This window comes from Zeugodacus cucurbitae, chromosome 2, assembly GCF_028554725.1.
Source record: "Zeugodacus cucurbitae isolate PBARC_wt_2022May chromosome 2, idZeuCucr1.2, whole genome shotgun sequence".
NCBI lineage: Eukaryota > Metazoa > Arthropoda > Insecta > Diptera > Tephritidae > Zeugodacus > Zeugodacus cucurbitae.
The window spans coordinates 6,521,720-6,533,287 of record NC_071667.1 but is presented as its reverse complement, the minus strand read 5'-3'; the positions used below and the strand labels follow the sequence as shown (position 1 = coordinate 6,533,287).

Below are 11,568 nucleotides of genomic sequence, written 5' to 3'. Positions count from 1 at the left end.
TATTTAAGGTCTTGCTTGCAGTAGCAGCATTGCAGTAACTAAACTAATTCTCTACTTTATTTTTTCCACTCGGACCTATTTTGTAGAGAAAGACAATGTGTCTACTCAACAGATATTTACAAATATAACAACCGCATACATTTTGAATCATAAGAAACCGTTGAAGTGAAAATTTCAAAAGCACATATATTTTTATAGAATTAACAATAAGCGTACATGATGAAAAACAAAGTATGAAATTAAAAATCAAGCAACGAAATAACGTTGTGGTCCCTATTATGTACACTAAACAATTTTGGTTTTTTGTGACTAATACTTGTAATAAATATCTTAATGAAATATGAAATGAAGCGAATTAATATATATGTAGAATGAAATATTTTAAATACAACAATAACATGTATGAGGTATTTTAAATACTTGTAATTATTTTGATTTTATTGCTGGTAAATATTTTAAGCAAGCTGAAAATGGAGTTTGTATTCGAAGTGTAAACTCAAGAATACAGGTGTTTTCTATTTTTTTCTTTTTTAATAGTTGTATAAGATATTAATCTGTAAATTTTAAAGTATACAAATAAAATAAACATTAATTGTAACTATAAATATATATTATATATTTTTTAGAAAATAGCTGAGGAGTAGAACAACACTACAAAGTATTGGTGAATCGAAAAATCCACGGGTAATAGTAATGCATGAAAAGGGCTCTATAATACTAAGATACTTTAAAAATTGTATGCCAGTTTAAAGAGCTACCAGTCTTTGGGTCATCAAAACAAAGAACAAAGTGTCGATCACGGAACGGATTGTAATCAAATAGAATTGCGGTAGCAAGAGCATGTACCACTTGAATGATATTAATGAATTATATTGATACAACTGGATAACTTTGTTGTTGCTTTCATGTGTTAATGTTCAATACATATGTATGGTTAAATGCGCAATATTTTTTACAGAGAAAAGTATTTCGCTTTAAGGGATTAGGAGGGTTTCAGAGGTTAAAAACAAGGACATTTTAAATTTTGTTTTTAATATATACAGTCAACAAGATTTCAACGTAGCAATGATACCAAACGCAGGATTTCAAATTTTCCGTCCTCGATGAAATATAAATCAACAATGTCATGTGACAATTATATTATTTCTAATATGTTTGCAGAATTCTTCAAATCCAATTATTGTTCAAACTACCCTATGAATGTGCCATATCATCAAGTGTTATGTCCGAGTACTGTAATTAATACACCAATTATTTCTGAAACAGATGTCTTAAATTATTTAGTTACGTTAAAAAATTCGTTTAAATATGGCCCTGATATGATTCCCTCCAGCTTTCTTAAAAATTGCGCAAAATATATCTATCTGCCCTTAACTAAGCTTTTTAACCTATCTCTTAAACAAGGTATTTTTCCGTCAATGTGGAAAAACTCTTTTATATTACCTTTGCATAAAAGTGGAGTTAGATCATCTGTTGAGAACTATAGGGGGATAGCTAAAATGTCAGCTATACCCAAACTTTTTGAAGCTATTGTCACTGACCAAATAACTTTCTTAATCTCTCCTTTAATTTCATTCTCTCAGCATGGATTTTGTAAAGGGAAATCTACAGTTACTAACTTGCTTGAATTTGTAAACCATGTGTCAATGGGTTTTAGGGATAATAAGAATACTGATGTTATATATACAGACTTTAGTAAAGCATTCGATAGAGTAAACCACTCAATTCTTTTGCAAAAACTGAATCTTCTTGGTTTTCAACCAAGACTTCTTGAATGGGTATCCTCATATCTTACTAACAGAAAACAACAAGTTTTATTTAATAATACATTATCTGATTTAATTAGTGTCACTTCAGGGGTTCCACAGGGTAGTCATCTCGGCCCGATTCTGTTCTTGTTGTTCATCAATGATATACCTTCAGTAATTAAGTTTTCAGAAATTTTATTATATGCGGATGATGTAAAACTTTTTAAATCATATACTTCTCATAACGAAAGGACTGAGTTGCAATCGGATTTAAATAATTTAGTTACTTGGTGTCACAAAAATGATATGCCACTGAATCTTAAAAAATGTAAAACGATGTGCTTTTCCCCGTAGAACTGTTGATCTTTCCCCCTATGTAATAAATAACTTCAGTTTAAAGCAAGTTTTTAGCTTTGTTGATTTAGGAGTTAATATGGACCCTAAACTAAATTTTAATTCTCATGTAAATTCAATTGTCTTAAAAGCTAAAGGTGCTCTTAGCTTTGTTAAACGTTGGTCTAAAGAATTTAGTGATCCGTATATTACTAAAATTCTTTTTACAACATTGGTAAGGCCTATATTGGAGTATGGTTCTGTGGTATGGAATCCTAGCTATCAATCCCATTCTGATAAGCTTGAGTCCGTTCAAAAACAATTTTTACTTTTTGCTTTAGGCCACTTACATTGGGATTCAAGATTGAATCTTCCCCCGTATACTAGTCGTTTAAAACTTATAAATCTTCCCACACTCACTAGTCGCAGAGAAATGCTAGGTATAATTTTTCTAGTAAAACTTCTGAATGGTTTAGTTTGTAGTTCATTCCTTTTGTCTGATATTAAGTTTAATGTCCCATTGCGTTCATCCAGGCAGTTTAGACCATTATTTCTAAAATCTTCTAGAACAAATTTTGAGTTAAATGAACCATTCTGCCGAATATGTCATGATTTTAATTCGCATTCCAGCACATTTGATCCATCTGACTCAATATTTAGCATCAAAAAAACTATTTTGTCTTCTCTTAATAAATAATATTCAGAAATTTTTAACTTTTTGTTTTTATAAATTTTTAAATCACAGCTGTTGAAATGTTTCTTTCTGTAGCTGAGCAGTTTGAGAACCGGAGGCTTAAAAATCTCTTGCCTTTCTAGACTCGGCAAATTCCGCTCGTATGCGGACTGCGCCCCACGCGTCGGTTGGGCGGGAGGAGGGTAATCGTTTGGGTTAATAATAATCTCCCATGGCGTGTCCAAAAATAAAGGTCTTGCGGTGGACATCAAAACTCATGATTGGTTCATCTAAAAACAATAAACCAAAAATATTTCGATAGTATGTATATGGATAAATTTTGTTAATAAACGAAGAAAAAAAATCGAAATTTTAATTTTGACAGAATTTAAACCAAAAAAACACTTTTTGATCAAATTTTCGGATATATTGGGTCGAAAAAATTGTTATATTAAAATATACAAAAATCCTTCGTTCGTTAACTAGATAATGTTATTCCAAAGATGTGTAAAAAATCGCTTCAGAAGATTTTGAGTTAGCGTGTCCACCGAATTGAAACATTGAGTTTTGAGATAAATGCATTTAAAAGTTTTACATGCGTACTGACGTGGCCTGATGGGCGGAACTCTTAGCATATTACTCGGATTGGTGTGATATTTTTGGACAATATTTTAAACATATTACACTATTTAATAAGACAATAATTTTTTTTTTTTTCAAATTTTGAAACCCACCTAACCTAACTTTTGTGTGGGATGGTTGACATGTAACTATTGCCCAATTATAACAGATTGCAATCGTTTTCATCTTAACAAAGCATGTATATGCAATATGTGTGTACTTGTATATATAAATAGGTATTAAATATATAAGTTAAAACCCTTAAAAGCATTTATTTCAACATAATAACCACAAAAGAAAGAACAGCTGTTGGAGCATTGAATTTGTTGTATTTATTTCATAATAATGTAAATTAGATAATACAATACAATAACTATTTTCAGCTTTCATATTTAACCTTGTAATAATACACAGTTATTACACTTTTATGTAAAAGTAAATGTGTTTTCTCATCAACACTTTTGCTTTTGCTTTTCTAATCTACAAAGAATTTTGTGTAAATATTTGTTTGTTTTGCTGTTGTTATCAATGCACTTTCGAGTGTTTGCCATCAATCAGGTATTCTACCAATGCATAAAAAAGCTATGCATGTATGTATATGTACATATGTACGCATGTTCAAAATGCTATAAGTAGTTTTATTTGTATGCAATTATCTTTCGGAAAGAGGTTATCTCGCTTTCAAATTACATTTTCAGCACATATAAATTTTGATTAATTTGTCCAATTTAATATATTCAATTAATTAGTATGTGAACATGAATGGTTATGTGTCTAACAACGGTAAATTAAAAGTGTTTGTCTTTTGGCATGTACATTTGCTCAAAATTTACAGGAAGCAAATGTGGGGAGTAGCATTAATTGTAACAAATAACTTGACTTGTCTTATGCTATTGGTTTTTACCACTCCGCATCTCCATTTGACTTTTGGAATACATAATCCTTTCCACCAATATTCATAATACCATCCTTCAGGTAAAACTTCCATTTGTTGCGTGAACGTGTGATCTGTAGAAACATAAGAAAATATGTAGATATACATGTGAAACATTGCATAATTGTTATTGCAAATGCGATCGATTTACCTTATCATACTGACAAACGATAACATTATCTGTTTCGAATACATCGCTGGCGTCTTCGTCCGTCACATCATCATCACTGTTGAGCGGTTCTTCTTCAGCACCACCATCATTTTCTGCGTCCTCGTCATCGTCTTTATCTAAATCATCGTCATCATCATTGTCCATGTTATCGTCGCTTTCTTCACTTTCATCTTCATCTGAAGTGTCTAAAGCGCCATCAAGTTGCTTTGAAGCATTGAAATTTTCTGAAATTTTAATAACTCACGTTATTAGCAACTCTATTTTTATATACTTCGAGACAATCAACCAAATCAAACCAATTGAGCACTTTATTACACTCGTACTTACTCTGCATATTGCTATTGATAAGCGCTGCATTCACGTGTTGCTGCAACACCGAGGAGGCCAGCGTTGTTGGCAACGACATTATAGATGAAATTAAATGCGCGGTCAATATTTGTGTTAGCTGATTATCTTGAAGCGCCGATGCTGGAACGTGTATGGTGAGTACGCGAGATTCTGTGTTCATGGACCCTGTTTGTGCGGGTAAGGTTATCTAGATTGGAACATAAAAGTTGGGAAATATTAATGTTTGTACAAATGAGCATTCAACGGTGGTAATAGCTTTGTGTGTTAAAAGTAGCGGTACTTACGTTTACAGGCATGATGCGATTTGGATCAAGAGTGGCGACAATCGGTATGGTTGAATTTGTTGACTGCTGTTGTGAGCCACCAGCACCACTGCCGCCAATTCCTGACGATGATGCCACAGACCCCGCACCTGGTTGCGCGTTGCCAATGACATTCGATTTCTGTAAGTTGTTGACCAGACCACCACTCAGCGACGACACTGATTTGCCCAGTTCCTGCTTAAGACCTCCTCCATTAATTGCGGCCGAGTTGTTGGCTGCGGCTGATGTGGTTGGGCCACCGACACTACCAGTAGCCATCGCTGAGGTACTCGCACCATTTGGCACATTCGACTGCAGCTGTGTTATGTTTGGCTTTACATCATTGGACGCATTGCTGCCACTTGTTGCATTATTACCGCTGTTTTGTTGTGCAGCAGCGGCAGCGGCAGCAGCAGCTGCTTTCTTAGCTTTGGCAGCGGCAGCCTATAAACATTGTTTAGAAATATGTTTACAATTTGTTAAGAGTACGTACATGCAGACAAAAATAACTGTTGATCGTTTTTAGTAGGAGGAAGAATTTTAGGGAATTTTGAAATTTTTAAAGAAATATGTATTTACGATAAATATATAGATACCAAATAGAACTAAGACAATTATTTTAGAGTAAAATCTACCGAACGGTTAGCCGAAATTGGGTATGTTATATAAAATATGGGTATGGGACTTATCAAAATGTTTACATATTATGCATATACGAGTATACAACAACAACTAGTTGAGTGACTCAATTACCTTTGATGGCTATGTGAGTAAAACATCCATCAATGGATCATATTTGGTTGTATCCAATAAAGTGTTGCATATGTGTTTTTGTTGTCGCAATAATATTGTGTTGCATTAGTTTCGTAGTAATTTGTTTATTTATGTACACATACAAACATAGGTTGACGATATCATTGGGGCATATTCAAATTGTAACGTATTTAAATGATCATTTTTTGGCGAAGTAAATGTGGTTTTGTTATTCATTATCCAGTTGTAAATTATATGTGTAAATGTGATTTGTATTATTATTTGTAGCATTTGGTGATTCACGAAGAGTAAATTGGAGAGAAAAAGGTATTATTATATTATTTAAACATTTAAATATTTTTTTCAATATCAAAAATCAAGAGTTCTGAATTAATAGTAAGGATGTCTTTCCAGCATTTTATGATTTTTCGTTAAAAAAATTATACAAACTTAAATACAATAGAACTCTATATAACTCTATATAATAACCACTGATACAAATGTAAGTCGTTCTAAATAAAAGAATTTCTGATTTACGCTTTAATTTAAAACAAATAGTCAGCTGCACAATATACTATATGGACTATATTAAGTATACACGATTTTTAATTGTTCGTTCAGTAAAAAAAATCAACTGTCCTACCTTTGGATTATTGGCGACGATTGGTGGTGGTTGTGGCTCTGGAGGTTCGGGATTTATTTCCACCGCTTTGCTTGCCATCAATTTTGCGCGCCAATTTTGTTTCATCTCTTGTAGCACCTGTTCGTCGACACCCTCATCGAGAAAAGCGTCTCGCACATTAGCGATCACATCTTCGATAACAGCATAATATACTTTTAGCTATGAAGATAGACAGTTTGTTGTATTAAAATATTATTAATTACTGGAATAAGAATTTCAATTTCTTAAAGTTATAACAGTAAATTACAAAAGAAAAAGTTTAAAATCCTTATTACGGCCAAGTTAACGTACATAGAAGTATGTATGGATGTCTAAATGAACCACAACATAAAAGTGAAAGTGGTTTTAAAGTGAGTTCATGTTGATAGGTAGTCATTACGTTGCGTACATACTTCACTTTTCTTGTAATGGACATTTGTGTATGGGTAAATGTAAATCTGATGTACACAAAAATACGAATTGATTTTTAAAGTTCTTAAAGGAATATTTCAAAATTTTTACAATTATATTACTCGTTGTAGTCAGAATGGATTATAAAACAAATCATATTTGGTACTCCTCAGTAATATAAATGCATCAGGATTTCATAAATAGTACTTCGTTATATTCATTATTTATATTTCATACTATTTCAAAGCACAAACGGCTGATTTATTTCTAGAGAGTTATCTTGTCCATACTAATGCAAATTTATTTAATGCTCTTTGACTGCTATTATATTCGTACCCAAGAATGATACGAAATTTGTATCTAAATAAATGTAAATTTTTCATTATTCTTGTTCGCACCTAAATGATAAATCTCACCAACAAATTGCCGATATATAATATGTTTGCTACACAAACGTGTGGTTGTAGTCTTTAAACAAATGTAACAGGTTTTGATATAAATAGTCTAATATTGGTTATATTTTGAGGGTAACGTGTCAAATATGATAAGAATCCATTTCTAAGGTCTTTCAAAAAACATCTCGAATACAGATGTTCATCATACTTACCACAGATGTCTGGCATAGCGTCAAAGCGACCTTCTTTTCCGCCAGTTTGAGGCTGTTGTCTTCTCACAGAATTAACAAAATTAAAACAAGTCCAAATCTTTGAAAAAATCTTTTTGCAACAGAAATGCAAAATTTAATATGTAAATAAGCACAATAATATAGCGTAGCGGCGTTAATGTTTGATATGTAGAAAGATGATGCGTATAATGCAAAACAAACGACCGCCGTTGGTGGGGCAAGACTGGATCGTCACGAGTGCACAAAATACTAGATTGCAAAAATTTATATAGTTCACTGTTCCTGCGGTATGTGTAATATTCTTTAAACTGATGCTATAATTCGTCACAAATTAATGTAACTTAGGTAAATCTTTAATTTAACTAAGAAATGCAACATCACCGAACGTAATATTTTTAACGTCTGTTCACATAAAATAGCTCTTTTCGAATGGCTCGTTGAAAGTCGTGCTAAGAAATTCCCACGATTGTCGCGAATACTACCTCTTTGACAGTTTCTACCTTTCTAGTGGTCTATCTATCTCGTTTGCACTCGCGTAAGTGCCGCAAGTCGTTTGACACGTGTTGTAGTTGTGTATTCCACCTTTTGTCGTCGCTGACAAATCAAAGAGTTTTCACAAAGTCCTTTACCCCAAACTAGAACATTGTTTATATGTACGAAAACATATTATCCTAGCGCATGGTTTTTCCATTCTTATTTTATCCAGCATGGACTTAATAGCCGCTGAAAAGACTTCGCAAAGCACAACACGAAGCCAAATCTGTTAGTGAAATGACGCTCTTTATATACTTTCATCAAGATTTAACAAACGCACACAGACGTAGCATACATGTACACTCATATGTGTAAATAGGCATCATGTAGTCAATGTTTTTCTCTAAATTATAATTCCGCACTATTAAAACTGTTAAGGCATTTATTTGATAAATTAACCATATATTCTTTTTGTGATAGTCATTTATTTATAAATAATCCTCTTTGGAGTTTTAAAATTAAAAGAAATTTGTTGATTTTCGATGCACTAATACTATTGCGAATGCAATAACCAACACATTATTAAAAACGCGTTGCCAACTTTGGATAAGAAAGTGAATAACGTAGAACATGTTTCAATGGTTACCAAGTCTATTAAAAACTTTAGCTATTTAAAGAAATAGTTTTAACAAAATATCAAAAGTAAAATATAATAATTATTGAAAAATGGAATGGATTCCATAAGTTTTCAATATAAATTTAAAACTGGCCCACCATGAAACTTGCTTATCTCACCGTCATTTCTAATTATATAAAAATTATTGAATCTTTTACAATGTCTTTTTGTAATAGCGCAATTAACATCTGATTTGTTTTGACATTTGGTGTTAGGTTAGTGAACAACCATAATCAATACACCGGAGTAAAATATACCAAAATCTCATTTAACCATTGCAATTTGTAAAAAATGAATATAACCAACCGTGTATTGGCCCCCAGTTGGAGGAAAGGAAACAGTTTTATTAGAATCGGTATATACAATTTATCAACACAAAAAATTAAAAACGATTTATAATTTTTTTGTCATTCACTTGTTATGCAGTCACATTTTCAACAAAACCTCAGGCAAATGAATTACCAGCCTTCCATCAAAAACCAAACCAATCAAGTTCCACAGCATCTACTGAAGGACGCAAATCAGTGATTCCACAGAATTATCGTTTTATTTATCCTGAATTTTTACCGGATCCAAAAGTGGAATGGCGTAATCCAGTGCGCGAGAAGCTGGAACGCATGGACATGCTAGATCGTCGAAATAAAATTGACATTCCAGAATTCTATGTAGGCTCAATACTAGCGGTAACAAGCTCCGATCCACACGCAACTGGGAAAATCAGTCGTTTCGTTGGTAAGTGCAAAAAATAATGTCGCTGCAAAGTCTTAGCTGCTTAGCTTAATGTACCGTAATTTTCTAGGTATATGTATTCATCGCGATCGTTGCGGTCTTAGAGCTCGTTTCATATTGCGCAACGTAATCGATCATCAGGGTGTCGAAGTGCGCTACGAATTGTACGATCCCACTATTCATAAAATTGAAGTACTTCGTCTGGAAAAGCGTTTGGATGACCATCTGCTGTATTTGCGTGACGCATTGCCTGAATATAGCACTGTTGATTTAAATATGGAACCTGAGCATTTGGATGATAATGCTGAAGTGCCAATAAATGACGTTAAAGTAGTATTGCGTCCACGACCATGGTTGGAGCGGTGGGAACGACAGAACCTACAGGGAGTAGCCAATGTGGAACAATACATCACTGATAAACAACGTCGGCAGGCATTGGCACATGAAAAACCATGGGAGAAATACGACATGATGAAACAGTATCGCGCTACTATTCCCGAAGACGAACAAAAAGAAATATTTGCGGAAGTACACTCACAATTGCATAGTCTGGAATTACAACGAAAACGTAACAAACGCAAACGTTCTTTTGTTAAACCCACCAAATTGGCGTAGGTCTGCGGAAAATTGTTATAATTATTTGTTTTTCTTTCGTAATATTTACTAAACATGTACTTTATGTAATTTAAAACATACATACTAAAGTTGGAATACAGTTTTGTAAATAAAAACCTGCTTGCGTTTATATCCGAAAAATATCAAAGTTACACATCTTTCATTATAATATTTTTCATATGATTTTAATAATGTCTACATAGATATGTAGTCAATTAAAGTCTCTTATAAGTATATAAATAAACAACTCTATTAATAATGCATATATAACTTATTATTACAATTTTTAGTAAACACGGTACTTATAAAAATTAATAAACGAAATCGTCACATTCCAACCAATGATCACAGTCACCAGATAGAAAAGAAATATTATGGGTAAAGGTATGAGAATCAGGCGCGTATTTTTCAAATGTGGTATACCTGAAGTGGAAACAGATTTTAATTATTTTAGTTAGTATGTATCGAAATTTTCTAGGTATACTTACAGTTATATCCTAAAAATGTTATATAAATATAATAACTCAACGCGCAAAGCCAAAATGTGTTGCCAAGCAATCGCGAGAAAAACCATGGCTGGCTTATAACCCAATCATAGAAAAACAGCTGAACAAAGTGTAGCAATATTAATGGTGGAAAGAAAGCGTTTAAATGAACATCGAAAGCATAGCCCCATTCAATATCAGGTTCCAAATTACTGCTGCGCAAGTAACGATTCGTCATTACCCAGAGGAATGAAGCTACAATGATGCCCGCAAAGATGCAATCCACAAACACTACATATAATATGAATGAAATACTCTGCAAAAAGTTTAGGCCCATTGTCCACGCGAGTACCACAGACGTCACTGTTAAGAGTGGCAAAAGTATGAAAAAACAATCAAAATATTTTCTGTCATTAGGAACTTACCACAGAGGCAAACTACAAGCAGCACTAAGAAAGCAGGATCATCTCTGGCGAATTGCGATTTGGTCTCTAAAAGAAAATAATAAAAAAGTTGATTTTTATCAACATACTTGTATGTAATGAGTTATAATACTAACGCTTTCTGTAGTTAAAATTTCTATAAACTTTTTGCGGTGATATAAACAAATATATCATTTGCCAAACAGCAAACTCGAAGTCCATTTGGTTAAATTTTAGTAGTCGCCGTAGGTATTTGTAACTTTTGCTTGTTGCTGATAGACAATTTCTGCTATGGTTTGCTGGTGGTGGTAGCGGCGATTGGCCTCGAGATGTTGTATATGATGGCGCATAACTGGATCCAGCCAGTGATGGTGTTGGTGAAGTAGAATGCTTCATTTTGTACACTTTTAAAAAATGTATTCGTTTTGCATATTATAACGAAATTTAATATTGTGTTAAATGTCACTATTTTCACAAATTTTAGCAAAAATTACTGAATAAAAACTGACACATCACGTCAAATACTATTCTATCATTCTACTTCTCCCAATATTCGCATGGTAACAGCTGTCAAAATCATAAGGTA

The 11,568-nt window shown here is 32.9% G+C and overlaps 3 protein-coding genes across 4 annotated transcripts; 1 reads left to right on the top strand and 2 right to left on the bottom strand.

Annotated features, from left to right (window-relative positions):
* Positions 1-3,684: 3,684 nt before the first annotated feature.
* Positions 3,685-8,383, bottom strand: Tfiia-l (transcription initiation factor IIA subunit 1). Of its 2 annotated transcripts, XM_011187219.3 has the most exons (7): positions 7,564-8,383; positions 6,528-6,725; positions 5,885-5,893; positions 5,114-5,575; positions 4,809-5,016; positions 4,461-4,705; positions 3,685-4,383 (listed from the first exon to the last, which is right to left on the bottom strand). In XM_011187219.3, the coding sequence occupies exons 2-7, from the start codon at positions 6,630-6,632 to the stop codon at positions 4,276-4,278; spliced, it is 1,137 nt and encodes a 378-aa protein (XP_011185521.1). In that variant the 5' UTR covers positions 6,633-6,725; positions 7,564-8,383; the 3' UTR covers positions 3,685-4,275. The 2 variants fall into 2 exon arrangements, with proteins under 2 accessions (XP_011185521.1, XP_054081351.1); XM_054225376.1 differs by lacking the exon at positions 5,885-5,893 and having other exon boundaries at positions 7,564-8,382.
* A 543-nt stretch (positions 8,384-8,926) lies between these two features.
* On the top strand, positions 8,927-10,223 carry LOC105214043 (39S ribosomal protein L19, mitochondrial). Its single transcript, XM_011187220.3, has 3 exons — positions 8,927-9,086; positions 9,158-9,463; positions 9,531-10,223. Exons 1-3 carry the CDS (start codon positions 9,023-9,025, stop codon positions 10,073-10,075), a joined length of 915 nt encoding a protein of 304 aa, XP_011185522.1. The 5' UTR covers positions 8,927-9,022; the 3' UTR covers positions 10,076-10,223.
* Positions 10,224-10,233: 10 nt separating this feature from the next.
* Positions 10,234-11,520, bottom strand: LOC105214044 (protein unc-50 homolog). Its single transcript, XM_011187221.3, has 4 exons — positions 11,120-11,520; positions 10,986-11,051; positions 10,564-10,923; positions 10,234-10,498 (listed from the first exon to the last, which is right to left on the bottom strand). The coding sequence occupies exons 1-4, from the start codon at positions 11,376-11,378 to the stop codon at positions 10,362-10,364; spliced, it is 822 nt and encodes a 273-aa protein (XP_011185523.1). The 5' UTR covers positions 11,379-11,520; the 3' UTR covers positions 10,234-10,361.
* Positions 11,521-11,568: the final 48 nt, after the last annotated feature.

Coding starts and splice junctions, on each gene's coding strand:
- Tfiia-l (XM_011187219.3), bottom strand. CDS start 6,632: ATGAAACAAAATTGGCGCGCAAAATTGATGGCAAGCAAAGCGGTGGAA. Junction 5,017..5,113: donor ATCGCATCATGCCTGTAAAC/GTAAGTACCGCT, acceptor GTTCCAATCTAG/ATAACCTTACCCGCACAAAC. Junction 4,384..4,460: donor TCGTTTGTCAGTATGATAAG/GTAAATCGATCG, acceptor ATGTTTCTACAG/ATCACACGTTCACGCAACAA.
- LOC105214043 (XM_011187220.3), top strand. CDS start 9,023: ATGAATATAACCAACCGTGTATTGGCCCCCAGTTGGAGGAAAGGAAAC. Junction 9,087..9,157: donor AAACAGTTTTATTAGAATCG/GTATATACAATT, acceptor CTTGTTATGCAG/TCACATTTTCAACAAAACCT. Junction 9,464..9,530: donor GAAAATCAGTCGTTTCGTTG/GTAAGTGCAAAA, acceptor GTAATTTTCTAG/GTATATGTATTCATCGCGAT.
- LOC105214044 (XM_011187221.3), bottom strand. CDS start 11,378: ATGAAGCATTCTACTTCACCAACACCATCACTGGCTGGATCCAGTTAT. Junction 11,052..11,119: donor AAATTTTAACTACAGAAAGC/GTTAGTATTATA, acceptor ATTTTCTTTTAG/AGACCAAATCGCAATTCGCC. Junction 10,924..10,985: donor GCTTGTAGTTTGCCTCTGTG/GTAAGTTCCTAA, acceptor CACTCTTAACAG/TGACGTCTGTGGTACTCGCG.